At 40.2% G+C, this 26843-nt stretch overlaps 1 protein-coding gene across 6 annotated transcripts in view; it reads left to right on the top strand.

Annotated features, from left to right (window-relative positions):
• usp2a (ubiquitin specific peptidase 2a) overlaps window positions 1–20640 on the top strand; it is a 47748-nt gene extending 27108 nt beyond the window's left edge. For 3 of the 6 annotated variants that reach the window (XM_078246818.1, XM_078246819.1, XM_078246823.1), the window contains 11 exons: window positions 9841–9891; window positions 12702–12825; window positions 13177–13288; window positions 13691–13801; window positions 14554–14618; window positions 14853–14956; window positions 15377–15457; window positions 16423–16501; window positions 17151–17255; window positions 17620–17740; window positions 20271–20640. In XM_078246818.1, the coding sequence (XP_078102944.1) occupies window positions 9841–9891; window positions 12702–12825; window positions 13177–13288; window positions 13691–13801; window positions 14554–14618; window positions 14853–14956; window positions 15377–15457; window positions 16423–16501; window positions 17151–17255; window positions 17620–17740; window positions 20271–20355 (1038 nt within the window). In that variant the 3' untranslated portion in view covers window positions 20356–20640. The remainder of the gene's footprint in view (window positions 1–9840; window positions 9892–12701; window positions 12826–13176; window positions 13289–13690; window positions 13802–14553; window positions 14619–14852; window positions 14957–15376; window positions 15458–16422; window positions 16502–17150; window positions 17256–17619; window positions 17741–20270) is intronic. The other 3 variants (XM_078246820.1, XM_078246824.1, XM_078246821.1) reach the window with 2 other exon arrangements.
• Window positions 20641–26843: the final 6203 nt, after the last annotated feature.

Here is a 26843-nt window from a genome sequence, read left to right as displayed (position 1 = left end):
CGGTATGTTCCCAAGCTACAGCGTGGAGCAGAGCTGCTGTGTGCCAGCTTCTGTTATGTAATGAGAAATCACATTAGAATACACTTTAGTGCTGGCCTGGCAGCTTGGCACGCTTTCTGTTTTGTTGTCACTGTCCACCTGCTCCTCTTGTCCCATCCTTCTCCTTTTTCTGTTGCTCATCATCTGCCCTCTACTTCTCCCTCCCTGCAGACCACTTCATGCATGGCAAATTAAATGTTGTGTAGTGTTAGCATGAGCTTACATTAGGGTGCGTGTGGTTATCTGTGATTATGCACATGTTTCTGCACAGCTGGCTTACAGCACACACCAGCACTGACAGCTGTAAGGTTAAAGGTTGCTTTCTGTTTTCTAACTGCTCCTCTACATTTGCTCTGTAGTATTAAAGCTAATGATCGAAAGAAAATCAGGTTTGCCACCATCATAATAATAAGTTATGATACATAAAGTCTCACACACACACACACACACACACACACACACACACTGTTGACTAAAGGTTTTAGGGATCTTGTTGGTCAATATCACAATATTAATTTTAATATTGTTTTTCCGGTTTCAACATATTTTATGATATGGCGAATATACTTAATTACACTAAAATGGTATGAAATCAACATTCATTGCAATGAACTGCGGTATACTGTCATGCATTACATAAAACAAAATAATCACATATTGATTGATATTAAGCATAATCCTTAAAGGGACAGTTTGGGTATTTTGAAGTGGGGTTATATGAGGTACTTATCCCTAATGAGTGTATTACTTATAGTAGATGCTGGTCGATATGCTTCCAGTTTAGAGAAGCAGGCAGAAGTACCGACACAAAAGCTAAACAATGTACTGCAGCAAAATGTGTTTTAGCCACCTAAAAAAAATCAACATTGGTTTAAGTGTACGCTATATTTTATATATATATTTACGCTATATTCGCTGCCTCGATTGGTTATGTCGTTTGTGTGATTGTGTGACTTTGGTTAGGGTTAGCTTGGATTCAACAAAGTCACACAATAACACAAACCTACTTACTGAGTGTTCTGCATGGTAAAATATTACTGTTTTTCTCAAAGGAGTCTGGTGGCTTTGAAGAGAGAGAGAAATAAGTACCTCATACAACCCCACTTGAAAATATCTGTACACACACACACACACACACAAACAAGCGTGTGAGCAAAAAGTGTCACTTCTGCTCACATAGGAGAAACTCGACAGTAGCAGAAGAGGTAACTCATAGATAGTGAGAGAGATTGCTTATGATGGTGTGCCAAATAGAGAGACAGGTCAGAACAGACTGTTCTGCTTTCTCTCTCTCTCACGCTGGTATTGCAGCCAATCAGCAGTTGGCATTCGGCAGTGCCAGGTGGACCCAGGCATCCTGCTGCTGGTAGTGTGAAGTTTAGTTTACAGCCCTAGAGACACAAGCAGAGCACAGAGGGGGGGGAAGTGGCACTTGTTATTGCTATGGTGTTGGAGGCTTATTATTTAAGCTTTGCCAATACTGCAATTACCGGTAGATATTAGTCTTTGAATGAGCCTTTTTTTCATGTACCATTGGTGTGCATGCACATTACTATTTTTGCTTCATTGAAAAGAGGGTTTAAAAGCTGCGTCAAAGGATTTAAAAAAATCTTAAAAGACTAAATCGTTGTTATTCTGGTATTATAATGATGTAATTTAGAGTTGGAGGATATGGCAGTATACACTGTGAGATAATACATATGTTGCCATACAGTTGATAGCATCTTAGCTACCTCTTTAAGATCTTTGGGTCCATTAGCCCATTGTTGGCAGTGTTGTAAATCAATAAAAAGACTGCTTTATGGCAATATTAGTTTGTATCAATGTGATGAAAAACTTTAATAAAAAAATACCTTTGTCAAGGTATTTTATTTGCTTTGTTATTTTTTCCATAAACAGCTTCTAAATTTATTTTGGCCTACGATTATATACACCATGACACTCCCCGCTTTTATTTGTCACTTAAAGATTTTAGTAATGGTAAAAATATCAGCAGTCTTAATTCAAAATATATCAGTATTGCTCAGTATTGTCCGCACATCACTCAAACCCTATTAATGAGCAGCAAATACACTGATATAAAAATATTGTACATTTTATTTGGTGAACTTAATAGCAGATGGTGCAGAGATCATCGAAATGCATTTGCACTCATTTATAGTTTAGAATAATCTCCCTTCTGGGATTTCATTACGTTATATCATATATCTGAGCTTGGTATTTTCCCACACCATCTCCAGTCTCCACAAGGTATAGATTACTAAGGAGCTGCTGCAGCAACAAGTGTGTGCAGTAGGTTGTTTAAAGGTTAACCTCACTTCAGTTCAAACAGGAAGAAACATTTTGTCTTCTTGCCTTTTAACTAATACATCACAACATTCATAATAATACATTTCATTTTACCAGCCAGTATTTTTAGGAGAGGAGTTAGGCTTCCAAATCATTCAGACAGTTTTTTTTTTTTTACATTCTGTGTTTCTCAGCAAAATGCATTGTGTGTATCCTTGAGGTTTGACAACAGTGTTGAATGCATTCTCTTTGCACATCACTGCTGCAAACTGTCAATCATCAGAATAGCATGAACCTTGTCGCAGGACTGCGTATCATTTTTCCCCGTGTATGCAGTGGAGCTTCTCAATCTCAATCCACTTTCCTGAGCTCAGATGTCACTACTAAGACAATAAATGGAGGCCTGTCGCAATATGCAATAAATCAATAAATCGCATGATAAATAAAAATGAGCTCGATCATTTTTAAATGGAAATTATCGCGGTCGGAAAAAATTTCCATTTTATTTATTGTTTTTTGGATATTTAAAATGTCTTCCAGTTCCAGTGTTAAATATTCTTTAGAAATAAAAGTGTATTGAGCTTTGAAAAGGTGTACCTGCATTATTATGCCATTATCATTATATTAAATGAAAATGCTCTCAGAACGACAATATTATCGTTTATCGCAATCATTTCTGGGACAATTTATCGTCCAGCAAAATTTGTTATCGTGACAGGCCTAAATACATGTCTAAATATTGTTTTTATTTCATATAAAACAGTCAAGAGCAAATGAGTCCCATTAACTATAAATCAAGCCCATGGGTGTCAGGTGGAAAAGTAGCTTTAGTCACAGTGTTAATTAATAATTAATAAAAGTGTAAATGCACATTGAATTCATTATTCTCACACAGTGAGTGCACATACTGAAAATCATTGGTGTATGAGCCAGTTCAGCCTCAAGACAAAGGAATTATGGCATTACTTTTTTTTTTTTTTAATTGAAAGTTGCTATCTATGTTTTGTGCTGATTTAAATTGTTATACATTTTGTAGTTTTCCAGTTCAAATATAACATGATAACATTTTAGTTAGCCTGTCCTTTTTGAAGTCACCTTCTGATCGATATCTGCTGATCTCTTACGCTCAAGAAAAGCATGTCAGGCATTTGTTACACGTGGAGTACCTAGATTATGCTTGATAGAAACACAGAATGCGTGTTTGTGTGCGACAGTTTAGTCTCCTTGCTGTGGGCCAAAGTACATCAAGTTGTAAGATGTTTGTCAGGAGCAAAAAAAAAGCAGATTCTCCCTTTCACTCTATTATAGTTTATAGTCTTCTGTTTTCCTATTATGTCACTCTGGAAAGCAAAGCCGTACTCAGGGATAATTCATTTCTCCCAGCCTCCTCACCTTGCTTTGACCCATTTCCTCTGCTCCAACACCACCATCCATCCCTCAGGCCAGCACTCCCACATTCATTCAGCACAGTGGATGGACAGATTTTACTTACCCCAAGCTGGGTACATGCCAAAGGACATCTCCGCTGTTTTTTTATTCCTGGCTTTAGGAAGCAGTTCAACCTGGCCTGCAGAATGCTTTCTAATGTGGCCTCTCTGTTCCCCATGCTTTTCAGCCTCCAAGGAGTAGGGTTTCAAAAGTAGCTCACTAGTTGCCTAAGCTGCTTCTGACATTTATGAATTGAGCGTTTATGCAACGTCATCCCCCTGGGCTGCTTCTTTTGTGTACAGTATGTATCAGTCCGCTCACATGAAACAACTGGGAATATGAACAGTGCATATATGTTCCCTCTTGTGACTGTTGGTTGTATGTATCCACTCTCTTTATTTCCCTCATCCTTTCATCTCTTCCTCTACAAAACAAAAATCCTCTCCTAACACATAGTGCTTCTTTGATGAAACCTTTAGTTTAATTTATTGCCAACTGCTAATGAAAATTACACAGATTAACTGATTTAGGAGTGTGTTATGTAAGGTGATGAGGTAGTCTTTTCATTATTAGACCCTCTTAATATGTTGTTAAATACCAAATCCATGATGACTAAATCAATCAGTAGCTCCTCTTTTGCTCTGCATTTGCTGTGTTGTGTTATATTGAGTTGAGATATTGTGTCAAACGAGTCATTTATAATAAGTTAAAGTTAAATTTACTGACATAGCATTTTTTTTGTCTGCGTTCACATTGTTTTTTGATAATCAAAATCTGAATCTTTTTTTTCGTAATAACAATGAGGGAAGAAAAGGGAAGAGAAAAATGGCGGGAATGTATGGCACAGGATCCAAGCACTAAGGGACCGTTCGGTATTTATGGAATGGACCATCGGAGGAAAATAGGGGAGGGTCATGTCTTTTTATTCTTTGTTGAGGGGAGGGTCACCAAACATTTTTTAGTCTAGGAGGGGGTCACCCAACTTTTGTATTCATGAAAAAAGCAACATTTCAAAGTGGCTTGTTTGGTGCATATTTTTTCATGTAGTTCTTAGTCTCTGCCCTCCTTCGCTACCAGATGGGTCTGACCCATACTGAAGGTGGCTGAAACGGGTAATTGCATTGTTTAAAAAAATGTCAACTTTGTCAACTTTGCAATAAAGGTTTCCTAAATGCCATGTATATAAATGTGATGTCAGCTTACTAATTGATTGCGGGTTTTGTGTAGATTTGGACTTTTATACGTTTATTCCACTTTGTTTAAACGGCGAAATGGAGAGGCCTCGTTCACCTGTTTGGAGCTGGCTGGTGAATGTGACGCCTTGCTGGATACACCGTGACCCTTTTTGTGGATCTACTGATCGCTGTGGATAACTTTTTTTCCGTGTCATTGGATTACGGCAAAATACGGATCTTTTTTCTCAACGTGTCTTAACATTTTATGGTGAGTTTGGAGAGGCATCTCAACAGACTGGAGGTCGAACACTGAAGTGTCGGGGCATCCCGCCACCGTCTGTCTATTGCGTTCCAAGACAGCCGTGCCGCGATTGGATTTCATAAGGGCAAATTGTTAAATTAATTGTTAAACATTACAATGTAATTTAAAATCTGCTTTAAAAATAAACATATATATATTTTGGAATATAATGTTCAGCTTCGGCAGCTTTACCTATGTGCTAAATATACGACTGAGGAAGCCTAGTGACGAGTCCATAGCAACCAGTGTTGAATTAGATATTTCCCAGTGTCCTTTGCTGAATGGTCTCAATGTTTTGTTATTTATTATTTATTATATTTATTTCATATAAATACTGGTTTACTAGAGGAGTAACTTAGTATTTGAAGTGTGTGTGTGTGTGTGTGTGTGTGTGTGTGTGTGTGTGTGTGTGTGTGTGTGTGTGAGAGACAGGTCACTGTGACTCAGTAATGCAGTAAGTGTGCATTTAGTTCCCATGCTTATTGTGTTTTCACAACAATATCAGTGAGTAAATCTACTGAAATGGCCCCCACACCATAACAGAGGAGTGTGATGTGTAAGATGAGAATGCAGAGGTTAACTCATGTATGTCATGGCTGTAAAACATCAAATGGCATCTGTACATCTTTGCTAAGCGCAAACTAGCACATAAGGGGAGGGTCATGCTTCTTTTTCAAATCATTTTGGAGGGTCATAGAAAAATTATTTCTGGCGAGGGGAGGGTCAAGTCTTTTTAGCCTAAAGGTCCCAAAACTCCTCCAGTGGCCCCTTAAATAAATAACAAACAGTCCCTAACTGTAAGAAAGGAAAAAAAAAATAAATAAATGGGTGACATTGGGTAGTGTGTGAATGGTTATATTTAGTTAAAACTAGAAGGGCACTCTGAGAGCGCAGATCTCCGCCAAGGCATGCCCTAGCCTATTTAAAACTGTTAATGCAGTGTGAATTATCCCAGTCGGGAACTCATTTTCGGATTATTCCAACACCACATGAATGCAGCACAAATGCCCTATCTTGCAATATCTCACAGCATCACTCTGAAAATGATTCTTGTCTAAAAGTCACATCTGCTTCAAGTCATTCACTGCCAGTTCCTCACACTCTAAACTCTCTCACACACTGAGTCACACACACACACACACTCACTCACTCCACGCTCGGCCTTGTCACCGTGCTATCGCAATGTCCTCTAGCTTTCCATCCCGCAGAAAAAAAGAATAGCGTTGCTACGGAGACTGAGCCGGGACGTTGTTTCATCGCTGTGACGTCTGCCAGGCTGGCCAAAGGATCAGCCAATTGCGAGTGGACAAGCAGGCGTTATTAAAAGCAAAGCTGCTATTTTTGGGACTGGACGTGGCATTACTCAGCAAAGTCAGACTCACGCATTCCAATCGTGTGGTGTAGGGGCTATGTGTGTCTGTTATAAAATAATAATATTCGAGGTGACCAGAGAGGATTGTTCCGGCATCCTGTCATACCGGAGTCATCAGAGAGTTCTTGAAGCTGGACACACAACAGGAAGTGTGTGTGTTTATGCTATATGGCCATGGCTAGTGAAGTGCTCCATTCACTACAGTGGAATTTACAGAAAAGAGGATTTAGATAAGCCATAGTTAATTAAACCGTAGATTTTCCCCCTCCAATTGCTGTACGGACTCTCTTTCTCCTGAATAAGAAACAGATGGCTGAGGTTATCTATCTAATAAAGGCAGGATCTCTGTTGTTCTGGTGATCACTCCGTCCGGCTATCTGTCTGACTTGAATGCCCAAAAGGCTCTGTCCGACCTGCATGGGCACAAGAACAACAACAACAGAGACGTCACACACAGCATGCTGCCAGATTTTTGAACGGGGTTTGGTGGGATGCTCAGGGTGACAAAGACGTTCACGTAATAAAGTAAACAAGCCAAGTTATCCATCTGAGCTAATGCATTCAACTTACTGTAGTCGAGGGTAATAAAACAAAAACACAGAGGCTCCCTAATCTGAACCAGCGTTAACCAAGACGGCCCATACACTCTCATGGATCAGATGTGCACCAAAAATTGTCTATTTACTCTGCACTCGCCCCATAGACTGACTGGCCCTCAACTCTACAAAACCTTCAGCTTCAACTTTCAGCTTATTCTGTGCAAATACTGTGTTTTGGTTCTGTCTCAGGACTTCTGTCAACCTTGTTACTAGCAGCAGCAGTAGCAGGCACCTGTTTTCAGCAAAGAATGTGCTCTAGCTTCACCACAGGTGAGGGTAACAGGGGCCATGTGTGGGTAAGATAGATTTCAACTGCCAGTGAGATCAGATGACTGCTAATAGGCTGCCGGACCTGCAGAGTTGCTGTCTGCCTCAAAAGTACAAGCTCAGGTTACCACACTGTTAAGCTTGTTTTATAGTTCTGCGCAGGCTCCACGCAGAGCTTTCGCCGTAGCCTACGTAAGTGGCCTGATGTTTATACTTGTGCGCTGGTGTGTGCGTCGAGCCGGCATGTGTATGTGTGTGTGGGGAGTGGGTGATAGAGCGAGGGAGAAGTGAGAGAGTGATGGTGATTAGCTTTGGAGAGAGTACCGACTCTAGAGTCATAGTGAGAGAAACAAAGTGTCTCCCCTGTGTTTTCTGACCAAGGTGAGACATCTTTAGCAGGAAAAGTTAACCATCTTCTTGATTTCATGTTGTTTGTGGAGAAGGAGAACCTGGAAATTAGTCAGGGGAAATGCAACGCTACCAAGCCACGGTCGAGCGACGTGCATCGCTGCGACGTGTAGTTAAATTTTTCGAGAGGTGCGCGTCAGGCTACGGCGTAGGGTCCGGCAGAGACGCAGAGGGGTCTGCGGGGGTACGCCGTCGATTCGACGCAGAAGCATAAAACGGCCTTTAGTTTCTCTGCTTGGCCACTAGTCAGCTTGTTTTTATACATACAATTGAAGCTGGTCAAATCTTATTTTTGCTGCTCTATACTGTATTATGACACCGCTATTATTTTTCATTCAGTAAGGATTGGAGTCCAACTCTTGAAAAAGCTTTTGAAATATCACAATTACAAAGAAACGTGACCAATATAACATTTCGTTTGACGAGGCATGATGTTGGTTCAGTGATGCAGGTGGATAGAATGATAATAATGAGTAACATTTGTTTGCATAGCTCGTGTTTTCTAAAGCATAATTGTCTGCTGCTTCTGCTCCTTAGCCGAGGGCACTAGTGCATTCCTTATCCACCCCCATGTTTCTTTGTTAGTTCTTCCTCTAGCTACTTAATTATATAACCACTCAACTTATGTAATGACATTTAACTGCAGCTTGTGATGACATAAGTTCTGCAAAGCATTTTGTACCATTTTAAGATGTTGCTATCCTGATAATACGCTTTGCCATCTGTTGTGTTTCGCTGAGCGAAAGTGTCTGTAATCGATGGTTTGTTGCCATCGAATTTGCAACAATAAAGGCTAGGGTCTAGAAAATCCTTAAGGTACACTGATTCTGTGTTATCTACTGTTGTTGATCAGATCTCTGCCATCTGGGAGTGATTACCAAGAGGGGAACTGACTGCGAGATAACAAAAACAAGTTCCTCTCTAAAGATAACACTCACCAAGAAAGGACATGCACATTCAACTGCAAAGTGTAGATGGATCACATCTTTGTCACATGTCTGGGTTTAGCAGATTCTCCACTTCAGCAGTGTTAGAAAACAGCTGATGGCGATGTACATTGCAATCCTGGGTTATTCAATGGAAAAAACACAGCACTGAATATGTATCTGGTTGTAGAACAACCAGTGGGTATTTTTACAGTGTTACCACTCTTAAAGGCTACAGTTGGTAACTTTAATGACAAATAACCTTTTGTCATATTTGCTCAAAGTGTCACTATATCCTCGCAGTACTACATGAATCAGACCATCTGTGGAAAAAAATCATGTTCCTCTGGCTTCTCCTGGTGCTCCTAATGGCATAAGGAAAACAACCAATCAGAGGAGTCGCTGACACAGTGTCAATGACTACTCGACAACTGTGATCAAACTAAATATATAAATCAAGATTATGTTACTGTATTGCCTATCCCCATCTGAAATGTACTCGGAAAGATATTTTAGTGTACTGTTTAATGAGAAAGTTTGCTCCGGCTTGTCAGCCGGTGGGTGGTGCTTGGTTTTGGCTCAACACAAACTTTCTCAAACACAAAATACAGTATATGTTTCTGAAAATATTTATAATAACAAATAGGCAATGCAGTAACAGAATCTTGATTCATATTTGCGAGGCCTAGTTTTACAGTATGAGCTCAGTTCATGAGTACTTGATTCTGATTGGTTGTTAATCTTCGGGTGGGCATAGGAACATGTTTTTTTCACTGATTTATCTCTAATGTGCTGCTTTCAGGATAGGGTGACAGTTTCAGCAAATATGACAAAAAGTTATTTTTATAAAAGCTCCCTACTGAACCTTTAAACCTTTTCACTATTAATTATGGTTGGAAGAATATGTTTCGGCAAGACAACCCTTTCTGCATTCTTGGGTGAATTTAAATACATACATCTGCTACTCATGCAAGAAGATGATAAGGTGGATTTTCCTTCAGAATTTCATCTAAATGTTGTGTCTTTTGTCTTTCAGAATTCAAAGAGTGCCCAAGGCCTGGTGGGACTAAAGAACCTAGGAAACACTGTAAGTACAGCAGCCACATATAAGTCTAATAACATCTGTCTAGAGCTGAACACCTTGCAATATTGACATGTTATTCTTCACACGCTAAATTCCCGTCATCCAGTTGGTGGTACGGCGATAGCAGTTAGTTGATATCTGGTGGAGTCCACACAAGAGTGGTGGTCCAGCAGAGTATCTATATACAGTATCTACCAGGCAACAGGCAGAAGGAGGGCTCCTAAAATAAACGATGTGTGTTGTGGTGTGTGTGTTGCTGTCAGAGTGTGTGTGTGTGTGTGTGTGTGTGTGTGTGTGTGTGTGTGTGTGTGTGTGTGTGTGTGTGTGTGCGTGCGTGTGTGTGTGCGTGCGTGTGCAGTAACCTAATCAGAGAGCTCTGAACTATGGACCAGGTAGGACTCATTCTCTCCGTCTCTGTCACCAAACTGCACGTGTGTCCGATGTGGACACGTGATGGGAGCAGTATATACACAGTGCTTACTCTCTTTGACAACATGTCTGCATGTGTGTGATTATACGAGGATTCACCTTGTCTTGGAAGCATTTCAAAATGAATTAATACATTTCCAGATTCATAAAACATACTTTATTTGCTCCAGAATGAAGAAAGATCCTACAGTCATCAGGGATTAATGACATATTTAAAGCTAAAAGGCCGACTGTCACATAATCTGTAGGCTGATTGTTGTTGTCAGAAGTAATCTACAGTTTTAGAGGTATAGCAGAAATGTATACTATGTGAACCAAAGGATGTTGTCTGTTAGCATCTTTCACATGACTTCAGACCAGAATTGTTGTAAGTCTGGGATATAATATTGATAGTTATTAAATATATCAAAAACCCCAGGTGTAAATTCATATAATGCACATCTGTCCATCCAAAAATCCCACTCCGAAGGTGATCAGAGCCATGTATTAATACACCAACAACAAGAAACAGCACTTATTCTCTTTCTTGCTTTAAGTTACATGAGAAGATCAATATCACTTTCATGTCTGTACGGTTAATATGATGTTGGAGCAGTTAGCTTAGCTTAAAGGGATAATTTCGATATTTTGAAATGGGGTTATATGAGGTACTTATCCATAGTCAGTGTACCTATAGTAGATGGCGGCAGCAGTAGACCAGCAACTCCTGTGTTCTGCAAGCTAAAATGACTGTTTGTGTGAAAGGAGGCTTTGAAGAGAGCATAGATGGATATAACAGCTTCAGTTCCCCGTCGTAAAGGGCTGTCTGACAGCGAGGTAAAATGGTGAAAATATTCTAAATATAGCGTTATACTTCAACTGATATTGATTTATTTTTACGTGGCTAAAATACATTTAGCTGCTGCCTCTATTAACAGCAGTAGATTGCTTAGCGTCCGTGTCGGTACTCCTGCCTGCTTCTCCAAACTGGAGGCGTGCAGACCTTTATCTACTGTAGGTTATATCCTGACTATGAATAAATACCATATGCAACCCAACTTCTAAAAATCCAAACTATCCCTTTAAGACTGAAAGTGGAGAAACTTTTCTTTTTTTTTTTTTTTAAGACCCCAAGTCTAATGGCATTTTTCCATTACATGGTACCTGCTCGACTCGCCTCGACTCGACTTGACACACTGGGCGTCCGTTTTCCATTGCAGATTTTAGTACCACCTCAGCGTGGCTGGTCGTTTTATATGTGCCGGCTCGACACACACACCAGCGCACAAGTATAAACACCAGGCCACTTGAGCTTGTTTTACAGTTCTGTGGAGGTTCCACGCAGAGCTTTCGCCGTAAAAGTGTATAAAAATCAGTGGCCTGATGTTTATACTTGTACTTGTGCGCTGGTGTGTGCGTCGAGCCAGCATGTGTGTGTGTACGTAGGCTACGGCGAAAGCTCTGCCTGGAGCCTCCGCAGAACTGTAAAACAAGCCGCGCTGCAGTTAACTGCCGTGACCTAACGCGACACACACACAGAACGTCGAAGGTGTGTTCTTGTTGCCACAGCCAGAAGACGTTTTGTTTCAAATGAAGCTGGAGGCAGCAAAAAAAACACAGCTGGCTAAACTATTTAAAAATGGCGGGTTTGTTCAGGACACGCCCGTCTGTCGCTTTCACGTCACCTTGTGGTATCGGCTCAGCTCGCTTGGTACCTCGACTGAGTTGGTACTAAAAAATGTACCTGTTAGCAGGTACCAGGGACTTTTTTTCGTAATGAAAAATCAAAAAAGGCGAGTAGAGTCGAGGCGAGTCAAGCAGGTACCATGTAATGGAAAAACCCCATAAGCACATTAGTTTTTTTTATGGTGGGTAGACTGGAAATAGTCCTGCATATAAACACTGTTTCCAGTATGGTAAGATAATCTAACCATCTGTGCTTCATATTTAGCGTGCAGACATCAGGGTGGTATCAATCTTCTCATCTAACTCTCGGCACGAAAGTGGTTGAGCATATTTCCCAAAAATCCATCTTTTTTCTAGACTGGGTAAAGCCAGCCTGATCTGCCGATTGAGCTTGGTCTGGTGATAGCCAGACTATCTTTTTTCTTTAATTTGCATAGATCCAGCTATGGAGAGCATGCAAATCAGCAGGGCAACAAGCAGGTCAAATAGTATCAAGTATGTTACAGTTTGAATTAGATTGTAATGAAACTGGTGGATTTTGCCATCTTTAAACAATGTAAATCCTGTACATAAAAAAAACTGATATTTACATTGTTTATTGTAAGTCATTGTAAGGATGTTTTTCACTTCTTTCCAGCAAATAACACTCATCAATGAATGGAACTTGGTGTTATTTTATCTGTATGCGAATCAAACCTGTTTTTTATTTTTTATTTCAGTGTTTCATGAACAGTATCCTGCAGTGTCTCAGCAACACACACAGCCTGCGAGACTACTGCCTGCACAACTCACACCGCAGAGACCTTAACAACAACAGCCGCACCAACACAGCCCTCATGGAAGGTGAGAGACGTGCCACACAGGCCCCCTAGAGTCCAAAACAAACACTTTTCACAGCTGCTCAAAAGTAACACTCATTCCCTCTTTACCTCTGGATTAGATTTGCATCTTTCAGAACACATGTCAGGAGAAGAGGCAAACTGGTTCTTCTTTTGTAGGCCTGGAAAGGCACTGACAATGCTTTTCTAGGTCTTAGTGTTTGGGATTGCTTTAAAATGTACAAAATCCGACACAGAAAAAACTCCAAAAAGTTGTACCTTCAGTTCACCATCAACCTGAATACGTTGTTATGTAGAAGCCAAGTGCATTTTACATCCCAGTGTGTGTGTAACTTGAGTGTTTCTGTTCTGGTAGAATTTGCCAAGCTGATACAGACCATGTGGACGTCGTCCAGCAGTGAGGCGGTCAGCCCGTCTGAATTCAAAACTCAGATCCAGAGATATGCTCCCAGATTTGTAGGATACAAGTAAGCATTGTTACACTCTTCATTCTAATAATAAGCTGTCGTACATCTATTAGGAGCACTTAGCATTGCCTCTGGCTGATAATAATATGATTGTAAAAGTCTAGCTATGTCTAGCTCAGCTGCTCCCAGGCTGTGGAATGCTCTCCCTGACCAGCTGAGGACAACACACCACACACTGTGGATGCTTTTAAACGCGGCTTTTGGCTGATTTCTTACCCCTTTCCTTATCCTTTTGTTGTTTCTTTTAGTTTTAATACTTTTTTCTCCTTAACATTTCTATGTAGCACTTTGAGATTTGCTTAAATATACAGTGCGTTATTATTATATATACTATTATTATTATAACTACAGTAACATCAGCTGATTTTTCTACTCCTGACTGACTGTTTCTGTGTCTTGCAGCCAACAGGATGCTCAGGAGTTCCTGCGTTTCCTCCTGGACGGCCTTCACAACGAAGTCAACAGGGTCACTGTCAGGCCGAGAGGCACTGTAGAGGACTTTGACCACCTGCCGTAAGTTGTCTGCCCGACAGACAGTGTGTGCACCTGCAGTGACACAGGGAACTGGGGGAATTGTTTCGGTGATACTGGGATTGCTGGGGAACTTTACAAATGAAAGATTCTAGTATGTATTGTATTGGAAATGGGATATTGTTTTGTGGTGTGGTGAAAGACACCGAGGAGTAGAGTTAGACACATCTATGAAGCCTTGTATACGTTATGTGTGGCATACCGTATGTTAACAGGACCTAGACCTAGGCAACATGAATCATTAAGGCTTCATCATTAAGCTTTAATTTAAGGCTGTGTGTGACAGTTTCACCTCTTGTGTTGAGTTGTTGCATCTCTGGGGCACAGATCAGCTTAATGCTCCAATTCTTTTTGGATATAATTATCACTTATCTAACCACGGCTGTTTTTTTAAGGGTCAGAGTTCAATATTAGCCTCAAAACAGGTCCACTCTGCCTAAATATTAAAAAAAATTCTGATACATATTTATTTCTAGTTTGAAAATGTGTGTCAGGGTAGAAAGTGTTTTTGAAAAGTATCTTTTTAATCCCTTATTCCTATATTCTGCCACCTATAATAAAGTAGGTCCCTAAATAGTGGCTGTTTTCTGCTATGACCCATTACATTATCAACCCTTTTACTCAATCAGAACAGTTGAATGTTATGAGCAGAATGTCTCAGAATCCGCCTGTCTGGGCCATCTTCTCAGTCAGTATTCTAACAGTCTAATGTCTTATATGTGCACCATGTTCAGGGATGAAGAGAAAGGGAAGAAGATGTGGAGTAAATATCTAGAGAGAGAAGACAGTAAAATAGTCGGTAAGTAAAAATACACCAAGATATTTGCTTTACATATCAAACTTGTGTCTAGTTTGGACATGGCATGGCATCGACAGGTTAGGCTAAACAAAGATGACATTCAAATGATCAGCATAAAGAAAAACAGAATACTGTAGCAACAGATATCTTTTCTTAATATTTGTCATGCCAAATGTGTTGATGCAGTGAGCAGCATGTCATGTTTTTTTCATGTCATCTATTCCGCTCCTCCAGATGTGTTTGTTGGGCAGCTGAAGAGCTCGCTCACCTGCAGCCACTGTGGTTTCTGCTCCACTGTCTTCGACCCCTTTTGGGATCTCTCTCTACCTATCGCAAAGGTTAGGAAACAAACACACAACACACACACACACACACACACACACACACACACACACACACACACACACACACACACACACACACACACACACACACACTTAAAGATGTAACATAGACAGGTGGAGGTTGGCCAGCCTTACGTAACAAGTCCCAGAAGGTCAACAGACCCACATGTCCGCACAATCAGTAGTGCAGAAGTAACTTTCTTTCTGTGTATTTTTTTAAACATGTACTTTATTTTGTCATGATGATTTGAAGCATTAAGAAATGTCTACCCACAGCTCTAAACATGAGCTTTTTGGTTTCCTCCCTATCTCTGTTTGTGCTTTGCTTTTGTGTGTGTGCGTGTGTGCGTGCGTGCGTGCGTGCGTGCGTGTGTGCGTGCGTGCTAATGTGAATGCATCTATGTTTGTGCTCAGAAGGGCTACGGTGAGGTGAGTCTGATGGATTGCATGCGGCTCTTCACCAAAGAAGACGTTCTCGACGGGGACGAGAAGCCGGTAAGGACCAACAGAAGGTCCATCCTTCCTCTGTGGTGGAACCTACCTAAGTACATTTACTCAAGTACTGTACTTAAGTACAATTTTAGTATTAAGGAAGTTAAAATTAGCCCCACCTTGACCAGCTGCAGCATTGAAGTAATGTACATATTAACGTGCATTCCTAGTACTTTTACTTTTGGTACTTTAAGTATATTTTGATGCTAATACATTTTTACTCTTGCTGCAGCAAAGTTTGGAATGAAGGACTTTTACTTGTAACAGAGTATTTCTACAATGTGGTATTGCTGTTTCTACTTAAGGGAATGCTCAAAATGATCATTTGTATATCAATTACTTATTGAGTGTGTGCCGCGAGGAAACGTTGTTTTTGTCCCGTGCTTCCAAGGGGAACGGATTTTAAAAAACGGAGGAAAGTCTTGATGCATTGAAGTAATAGTGGACCGTGTTAAACAACAGCAAAACATCTGTTTACAAACTCTCACACAACTCATGCAGTATAATCCAAGTCTCATTTATCCAGTCGTGTGCTCAATACTTCTCAAACACATGCGTTTTCACTAAAACCTTACTATTTACAACACTTAGCTACTCGTCTAAGAAGCTTCCGCATGCCGACTTATCGTCTGTGCGAGTCCGGATGAGTAGTGCGCCTGCCCCTGTGGAAGTATTCCTTTCAAGTAAAAGTTCTGAGTACTTCTTCCACCTCGCAAAATCATTTGACAATTTCTATGTGTTACTTTTCTGCTTTGCATTATCTACACACATGTTGGTCTAAAACTCAGTTCCACTTAGGCTTTAGAGGTGTACAGTAAACGTCAACAAGTAGCTATATCCATATAATTGTAGAGTTGTGATTATATTCAAGTGATATCAGTAGATGTTGGTCTGTGTGCTTCATATTTTACTGGATTCCAACTGTGTGTTTGTAAACAGCGAGTGAACAAACTGTTTCTTCTCCACAGACGTGTTACAGGTGTAAAGCCAGGAGGAGATGCACTAAGAAGTTCACACTACAGAAGTTCCCCAAGATCTTAGTGCTGCGTATCCTTTTCCTCTGGACATCAGTTTCTGATACTGATGTATTATATTGGACATATGCAGTTGAGCCTATAGCTAGGAGAGCATGAATGTGTCAGTGGGATAGTGTGTATGGATTATTATAAGTACACAGTAGTTGATTGCATTTCACGAATTACTGAGCTATACCAGAGCTATGAAAAAGGTGAGTCATTAATATTTTGCATTAATTTCCATTTGTTTATAAGAATGTGTAATCACCATTACATTGGTCAGAGCTATAAGTAAAAAAACATTAAAAATGTATAATATAAATTGTGGCAATTTCACATCACATACACATCCATGTAGAATAAAAGGAGGGGGGGTGTTATGTATAGGATGGTGGCTCCTTTGACCTGCTGCTTTGACAATGTAAAAGCACTCTGGTCACAGTCAGGAAACTCTGCCATGTGTTTGAAGCCCAGTGAAGTATAACTGGCTGTAGTGAGCACTCACATCCACCAATGAACAGATGTTGATTGATTGAATTTTGAAGTGGCAGTGGGATGAGTGACGCTATTTGAGGACTGCATCCAGTAACAAACCTTGTACACAGTTGTTCAAAGTGTTGGCTGAATGTATTAAAAGGTACATGGAGAGCAGTTGTTCCTTGACTCCCCCGCCTGTCCAGACCTGAAACGCTTCTCTGAGGCACGCAGAACCAGCAAACTGTCCACCTTTGTTAACTTCCCCATGAAGGATCTTGACCTGCGGGAATTTGCCTCCGAACACAGCAGTAAGTACTGGTTCTAAGATCCAGGTCTGTTTTTCAAAGCTTCGGATAATGAAGATGAACTCTAGATGAAAGTGGTAAAGTATCGTAGTTTGCCTTGATTTCAGTGTAGATGTTGCATCATTTAAAAGCTGTTCCATGGTCTTTTCTCTACCTTGAAAATAATACAATTCCGTTGAATATACTAAATATTTGATTTTCTTTCATCCCAGCTAACATCAAATCAAAAATCGAATACATAGTGCAGCAGTGCGAATAAAAAAACCTAATAATAATAATACTTGAGAAACTTCGAACGGCTTGGTTGTTAAACAAAGAACGAGTAACTGCAGGCTTTAAGTTTGTTTTTGCTTCTGTCTTGTTTTAGTAAATGCAGTGTACAACCTGTATGCAGTGTCCAACCACTCAGGCACCACTATGGGCGGTCACTACACAGCCTACTGTTGCAATCCCAACTCGGGAGAATGGTACACATTTAATGACTCCAGGTAGGTTAAAACACCCATCATCATCATCAGTTTATTAATGTAGTTTACATCATGACAAAAAGTCACCAAATATATGTAGAGAAACACATGTAAGGGCATGGATAACCATTAAAAACTCAACTGAAATCTGAGTTATATAACAAAATATTCCCACTCTTCTGGCACAGAAATACCCCACCAAATGGTGCTACCTTTTTCTAAATTGAGACTTGATTAATGCTCATGTCTAGATGGACCAACTGCCTTCATTACACTAATACACAGTAATAAAGCATAGCTTGGAGAGCTTTTCATTGGGATTGTGTTTGTAATAAAGCAGCTTGTTCCTAAGTTGATTTCAGAAAATACTGCCACAGGAACAAATTATACAGCAGTATGATTTATTACAAAGTCATATAAAGTTGTATAAACTTTATTAAAAAAGTACGGTAGCTAGTAAATGTCACGGCAGCTCCACAAACACGTACAGTAATGTAAACAAATAAATGAAACCTGCTCAAATTGAATTATTACTCATAAATTGAATTATAGGAAACATTTAACGTAGAGGAATATGTATTGCTGAGCGCTTATTAATTACACGTATACATGATTTATGATGATTTATAATCATTCTTTTACAGTCTGTTTTAAGTTACCATGACCACACTGCGGTTCAAAAGATAACCCAGTCAAACTACAGTGAGTGAAACCGCAGCAGAGCATTAACGGGAGGAATGATGTCAGAAGGTGCAGCTCAATCTCTGCTTCCTCGTGAGCATCCATTCATTCCTTGCGGCCTCTTCCTGCTCCGCTGCAGTCATTCATAACACAGCACTGGCTCTCGTTCTTACTGAACCATACATACTGTATTACAGGTCACTTGCTACTGTCATATCCAAGCGTAACACTGAAGCAGAGCTTCAGGCCATCAGCATACAGAGCCGTGGCTTTCTTCACATGACTACACACATCACGTGTGGTTTTGTGTGTTTCTGCTACTTCAGCTGACATTGGAAGCTCAACATGCATAATACACCATGTGTACATGGACTCAGTAATTCTATAAGAAATGATCATAGCTTTTGGTTGGTGAATGTAATAGGTAGTGTAGGTACATATACTGTCCTATGCAAATGATTGGTTAGGTATGGAATTATTCCTTAATGAAACACGCCTGGTTTATTATTTTTTATTATCAATTAATCTTTCAGTTGCTGTTTTGATCAGTTGATCTAGTCTATAAAATGTTTGAATATCATATAAAAATAGGTGCTTCTTAAAACTCCAAATCCTGCCTCAGCATCACCAAATTTAGACTTTTTTTCTTCACTATCAAAAGCAATCCGGGTGATCATCGGTCTGAAGTCAAATCAGTCGTTCTGTATATTCTTATCTCCTGATGCAATACAGAGAATGTACTATGGCGTGGTGCTGAAAATGACCCATACATGTTTTCAGTTGGTTTATTTCCCAGGTTTCAAGTGAGAAAAAAAGTTATTAGCTAAATTTGATCCCACATGTGACCGATGTAAACAAATGTAAACAATTGCCAGTCACACTCTCACATGACAAACGTCTAGCATTAGGGATACCATTTGAACCTCTTGCCATAACAGCTTTATTTGGTGTTTTCTAGCAGGATCTCTGTCCTAATGACTCTCTTAAGAATGTAACAGCTTTTGCGACACTTTTAGCAAGACGTTTTTTTCTTTTATTAAAATGGAAAGAAACATACTACCAACCTCTACTCTGGCTGGGGGATCTAATGAATCATCTGACATTAGAGAGAATTAGACTTCTACACTATATGGCAGTCTGTCTTAGAAAGACTGGACACATTTCAACTCTAAAGTCCAGTCTTCTCTTGTAAAATTATTATTATATGTATAGGTTTTTCATTTCTCTATCATACTATATATGTATATGTTATTCTTGATTTTTTTATTCTTTTTTTTACTATTATTAGTAGTAGTAGTATTTGTTTGTATCTGCATTTGGCACTTTAAATAAATAAATCTCACAAATTTCTAAATTTGAGGTGCAATACGATTGTATAATGTTGTTAAAATAAGACATGTATCTATTTATAAAGTAGTAGTAGTAGTAGTATTACAATTTAAGAAAGAAGTTTAATTTGCAGTGATATTCCAAGGTTGCAGTCTGATTGATGTCTAACGTCACATGTAGTGTTATTATAAAAATAATTAAATATGTAGATTTGTTTTTTGTATACTGATAGAGTATACTGATAAGTAGAAGATGAAGAAGAGCTACTGTATTGATCCCCAGGGGGGAAATTCCATTTTTTACTCTCTGTTGATATATTACGTATATTAGGATGTAGTATACACTGTATAGAATTCATATGTATGGGTTTGGGGCATGCCAACTGACTCACATCATAACATTATAGTACCTGTTTACATCACACAAAAGGATGATGGGAACCCTGGTGTCAAAAACTTAAACCTAAATGATGAGTTTCTTTGTTTTGGCCATAACTCCCATTTCTCACCCTGCAACCTTTCTCCCCTCTCTTTCTTTCAAGAGTAACGCCAATGTCCTCCAGCCAAGTGCGCAGCAGCGACGCCTACGTTTTGTTCTACGAGCTGGTTTCCTCCTCGCGGATGTGAAGCCTTCTGGCGGACGGCGGGCCACGGTACCACTCTGAATGACGGACAGATAGATGGAAAATAAAAGTGTTGGTGGAGCCAGGCCCATTTTGGACTTGTATTTGGGCTTATATCACACACACACACACACACACACACACACACACACATACACACACAAAGACACACACCCCCACCAGCTTGAAGGCTGCTTCTCTCCACAGAGAGAGCTGGAGAAAGGAACACTCTGGAAACTACAGGAACCTGATCAACCAGCCCTGCTTTCTCTGTGTGTGTGTGTGTGTGTGTGTGATGTGTAATAGTGATGTATGTATTGTAATGTGTGCTATGTGTGTGTGTGTGTATGTGTGTGTGTGTGTGTGTGTGTGTGTGTGTGTGTGTGTGTGAGAGAGTGTGAGAGTGAGTGTGTGTGCAAGGCTGACACAGGGCAATAATCCCATCTGTCCCTCTCTATGCACTGCAAACCGAACTGTCATCCTGACCGCGCCTTTGCTTCTTTTTCTTCGACTCTTGATCTTCTTGTTTGCCTCAAACCATTAAAACTCACTTGTTGCAATTTTAACCTTTTTTTCTGCTTTGAATTTATATTGTTTTTTATGTTGTTTTTTTGGGTTGTTAACCCCAGCAGCACCATGAGCATCATCATCAGCACCACCACATTGGACCGTGGATAAATCGTGCTTAGAATGTGACTTTAACAGCACTGGTCATGGTAACGAGGAGCTTACAGTCCACCGGCCTGCTTGGTGTTCATTGCCTTCCCTTCCACTGCACTACAACACTCCCATGTCTCCGTTAGCATCTTCTTCACTCTCTTTCTTTCTCCTACGGTGGTTGGGAGGCCGGTGGCACTGTGAGCATTACATGTTTCAGAGGACAACCCTCTAACTTGTGTTTTATTGAATTTGTTTCTGCCACGTGTGGCTGCTACTGATGTTTTAAAGTGCTGTGAATGGATGAATGGACAGTCCTGTAAGAATCTGCAAAGGATTAATAATGTAGACGACAATAACGGTAACAATCCTCATCGTCGATATGAGGTCTTTTCTTCCTCTCTTGTTTCATGCCATTGAACAACATGGAAAGAATGTTTTAAAGAAGAAAAAGAACACTATATCTGTATATTTTTATATCCTGATGCAATACAGAGAATGTACTATTCAATGGTGCTGAAAATGACCCATTAATGTTTTCAGTTGGTTTATTTCCCAGGTTTCAAGAGAGAGAAAAAAAGTTATTATTTATGCTTACAGGTGATAATGAGATGAGTCACACTTTTTAACAGTGGCAGTCAAACACATGAGTATATAAATATATATATATATATATATATGAATAAAAGTTAACAAAACAGTGGTTTTACCCTGAGTGTTGGTCTCTTTTTAGCGTTCATGATGGAGAACTGCAAGCATTGCTCAGACATGGTTACTGTAACAGATGAGTACTTTTAACAGGAAGGAAGAAAGAAAGAAAAAATGGTGATTGTAAGAAAAAGAAAAGACTGGAATACTTCAGGTCAGTGGTTCCCACCCTGGGGGTCGGGACCCCCATGCTGACGCAAAAACCCAGCTAAATCTGAGCAGTCTTGAGATCACCAGGAGTTCTTGTTCTTCTAGACACTAAAGCCCTTTTCCCACTGGACAAAAACCCCACTAACATCTGGCTTTTGTCCTCAGCGGGAAAGATATAGACGTTCATTCCCGGGACAAGTGACTCCATAGTAGTCATGGGTATTTATCTGCTCCAGCTTCCATTGGCAGTGATGGAAACATGACACCGGGGTGGACATGCTACTTTTTTTATTCCTTATGTTGTATGACTGGCCGTCAGGTTTCTCATGCCCCATGTCACTAATTAATACTCACTACTGTTTGCAATGCTACTGCAATTGGGAATTAGACGGTTCACATGCATATGATGTTAATAATAATTATGACTTTCTAACAGTATGATCCAAGTGTTTTTAGCTTGTATACATTGATATAGGTCTAATTCTACCTGAAAGAATCATTTGGCTGCCCAATTTTTAGTACTGCACATAGTAGAATCACACTTTGACTGCTCAACCGGCTTTCTTATCAGCCCCGATGCTGCAGAGACACACACACCATTTTCTTTTGATGGATCGCTCAGTAATCATTATGGAAGTGCCACGGCCTGGCCTACTTCATGCTGCTCCATTATTCGGATATGACCTATTTCGGTGGTCCGAGCTTTGCGGCTTCATAGCGTGATCTGATGCCATGAAAAGGTCCTGTAGCCAGGAATAGTTCTATAGGCTGACACCCAGGAGGCTCCCACATCACACTTGAAGGACTCATCCGGTCAGGCATCTGAAAAAAGATACATGTGGAAACCTAATCCACATGCAGCGAAATGTTAAGTCAACATGGATTAGTTCATGTTCAGGGATAAACATCCATCATATCATTAGAAATGGCCCAATACCATTTTTTGCTTCCCAATACCGATTCCGATACCTGAAATTGCGTATCGGTCGATACCGAGTACTGATCCGATACCAGTGTGTCATATATTTTATTATGTTTTAACAACTGTATACTACTATCCCTGTATGGATGTGATATTATTTCTATCTTTGTTGTCGGTCTGGCTCAGGTTAAACTCTTAGTGAAACATGAACAAACACAAACAATGAATGCCACAGAACTTTCTGTTATTATCCAGTTTTAACAGTCAGTTATAACGGAAAAAGAACATAAATAAACTACTTTAATGTAGATTTTCTTTAGGGCTTTATTATGTGGTATCGGATCGGTGCATAAACTCCAGTACTTCCCGATACCGATACCAGCGTTTTAAGCAGTATCGGAGGCTGATGTTCCGATACCGATACCAGAATCGGTATCGGAACATCTCTACATATCATCAGACTGATGTAATGGTGTCACTTCACTCAGTAGAACACAATCTGCAAAATTGGAAGTAATAGTGCGTAATTTTGCAGAACAATGCTTTGGCAATTTGAAGCTGTCTGTCACCATCTTAAACTACATTTGTATTTGTACACTCAGGACTGATTCCACTGAAACCAGCATGCAGATGCAGACATTACAGGAAGTCAGAACTCAGCTGGGTGGGAGGTCAGTGTGACACACAGAGGAATTCATTCAGTGTTTCTCAGGTATAGATCTTTTCTTTGCCCTCACATTTGAACAAACGAGCTGGATAATTTAAAATGAGACTACTTCTTTCAAACGTTACAAAGAAATGTTTTTAAAACTTGATATGAATCTGTCTGTTTACTTGGGACTAACAAAGGATTATAATATTTTATGTGGTATAAGGGTCAGATAGAAAGAAAGACCATTGAATTGAATTTAGTCTCACTTTCAAATTCTACAATCCCCAAACCATATGGCATTATAGTGTGTGTGTGTGTGTGTGTGTGTGTGTGTGTGTGTATGTGTGTGTGTGCGTGTGTGTGTGTGTGCGTGTGTGTGTGTGTGTGTGTGTGTGTGTGTGTGTGTGTGTGTGTGTGTTATCTCCTCGTGTTTGTTTGTGTTTTATAGCCTCAGCGTATGTTTGTGTGGGGTCAACAGGTCAGAGTGAATAATGCTCTCACGGAGCCCAGGCCAATCAGCACTGGTGCCTCGCAGGGCTGTGTCAGTTCTCCAGTTCTCTTTATATTGTATACTAACGACTGCAATAGACGCCACACTGACAATTAAATTATAAAATTCTCAGATGATACAGCAATCCTCGGCCTTATGCACAAAGATAAAAGCCCAGCAGTGTATCATACGGAAATTGAGGAATTTGTCCCGTGGTGCGACAACAACTATCTTGTGCTAAATGTGACCAAAACTGAGGAGATGGTGTTTGACCCAAAGGCCATAGGTGACACCAGGCCTGTAGTGATCAACAACTTACCCATTACCCAGGTTAGCTCGTACAAGTACCTTGGTGTACATATCGGTAATGCACTTAGCTGGAAGGACCACGTAAACACTCTTTGTTCTAGACTTCAACAGAGGATGCATTTTCTACGAAGACTTAGAGTGTATGGAGTCGAGCAAAAAATGATGTTCTATCATGCAATACTAGAGAGTATTTTAAGATATGGCATCACAACCTGGTATGGTAACCTGACAGTACAGTCCAAATCACAGATTGCCCGTCAGGTACAGACAGCTATGAAGATTATGGGGGTCAAAAAACACCTGTCCCCCCAGACAATTTATGAGCAGTCGGTTATCAGACAGGCACAAAAAATAGTTTCCGACCCGACTCACATACTTCACCCAGAATTTCAGCTTTTACCTTCTGGTAGAAGATTCAGGGTTCCTAGATGCAGGCTGAACCGACATAAACACTCATTTGTGTCCATTAAGCTTCTTAACACTAACATGTAGGCTGGTTGGGTTGTGTCCTATGTTGTCGTGCGATAAGTAGTATACCGCATGGGCTATGTGGAAATGTGTCATTTGTGCAATATGTGGACTATTGGGGTGTCCTTTATGTCATTTGTGCAATACATAGGCTATTGGGGTTGTGCAATATGTTAGTTGTGCAATATGTAGCCTATTTGGGGTTGTGCATCATGTCATTGTGCAATACGTTAGGCTATTGGGGATTGTGCAATAGGTTAGTTACGCAATACGTAGGCTATTCGGTTGTGTGTTATGTCATTTGTCCAATACGTAGTCTATCGAGGTTGGGCATTGTCAGTGCATTGTGGAATTTGTGCAATATGTAGGCTATTGGGGTTGGGCAATATGCTAGCTATGCAATATTGTACTGTGCAAGGGCTGTGCCACACTTATTGCGGAGAATACAGCCGACGGGGTTGTTTAATGGGAAGTGCCAATGAAAGGAGTAGTTAATGTGCTTATTATATGTATATGGAAGCATGTTTTTGTTGCATGAGAGTATGTGTTGAGAGGTATTTGTATTTGTTGTCTTTTCTGTATTTGGTGTTGTCTTTTTTGTATTCTGTGTTGTCTTTGTAACGCTGCAGAATGGACAGAGTCCAAAACAAATTTCCCTTCGGGGACAATAAAGTATATCTTATCTTATCTTATGTCTGACTCATTTTATTAAGCAAAGCCACTTCTCTGGAACTTCTCTGTTGTGAACTTTGAAACGAATACTGAGTTACACAAAACAACACTGAATCCTTACTAGGAGTTAAATGCAGAGCTGGAATTACATGGGAAAAGAAGCTTGTGGAGAGAGATTTCACACAAAAACCTTGACATGGCAGATTCTTATGGTGAGTTATTCTAAGCAATTTAAAAAGATTGTGGGCAACTGTATTTGTATTTGAATGTGTATGAAAGGGAGATCATGAATGTTTCTCAGGTCCAGAGCCAAGCCTGTCCCAAGTGGTTTTGCTTTTACTTGGTGAGAAACAAAGTGGGAAGAGCTCAGCAGGAAACACCATTCTGGGAAAACCAGTCTTTGACAAAAAAACTACTCGCAGCTACAAAAAGAGTGGCACCACCTTTGGGATACAAGTGAATATACAAGTTTATACTTTGGATTTACTCATTTTAACTCTAAATCTTGTCTTTACTCACATTGACTGAATTTCAATCAACCAGGTGACAGTGGTGGACACCCCAGGGTGGTTGTCCCACTCCACCACTCCAGACATAGTATCCCGGGAGCTGTGCAGAGGTTTGACCCTCTGCCATCCAGAGCCCCATGCCATCCTGCTAGTGCTGCCCACCACCTCCACCTTCGGCCCAGAGGAGTGGAAGGCCATGGAGGCCCAGCTCAGACTGCTCCAAACCCCCATCTGGCAGCGAGCCATAGTCCTCTTCACCCATGGAGACAACTTAGGTAAATAATGATCATTTACTGTACTAGTCTGTGATATGTTTTCTTTATGCTCACTGTTTATGTTTCTGTATCTCACAACTAGTGCCGGAGGGCAGTAACTGTGTTTGTACATTTATTTCTTTTTATTGGATTGTTCCCAGTGGTTTCACAAGATCACAAGATGATTCAAAGGATACATAAGAAAAACATGTCTTGTATTGTTGTTCATTTTTGCTTTTTTCTTGTAAAGTACTGGATATTTTTACCTCTTTTGTTGCTTCAAATGAAACAATCCACGAAAGAACTGCTCACAATTCATATCCACAGCAAGGCCATAACCTGTGATGACAGGTCATAGGCACACAGATGTTCAGTGACTTGTGGTGTTTCCCTGACTTTTCCCTCTAGCACCACCATGAGGTTATGTTTTTGAAAAAAATGTCTTTACAACTTTCCATAATATTTATGTCCACCTCAGGATGAATTGGGTCAACTTTTATTCTTTGTCCAATAATTTGGTTTATGACTAAACACCTGCAAAACTAATGCCATTCCCATCAGGCTCAACTGTGTCTTTAATGCTATGTGAGCATGCTAACACGCTAAACTAACCTGGTGAACATTGTACCTGCTAAAGATCAGCATGTTAGTATTTTCACTACGATCATGGTAGCATGCTGACGTTGGCATTTAGCTGTAGA

The sequence above is a fragment of the Sander vitreus genome, chromosome 3 (assembly GCF_031162955.1).
Source record: "Sander vitreus isolate 19-12246 chromosome 3, sanVit1, whole genome shotgun sequence".
NCBI lineage: Eukaryota > Metazoa > Chordata > Actinopteri > Perciformes > Percidae > Sander > Sander vitreus.
The sequence above is the reverse complement of the archived record's forward strand: the minus strand, read 5'-3'. Positions and strand labels throughout refer to the sequence as shown.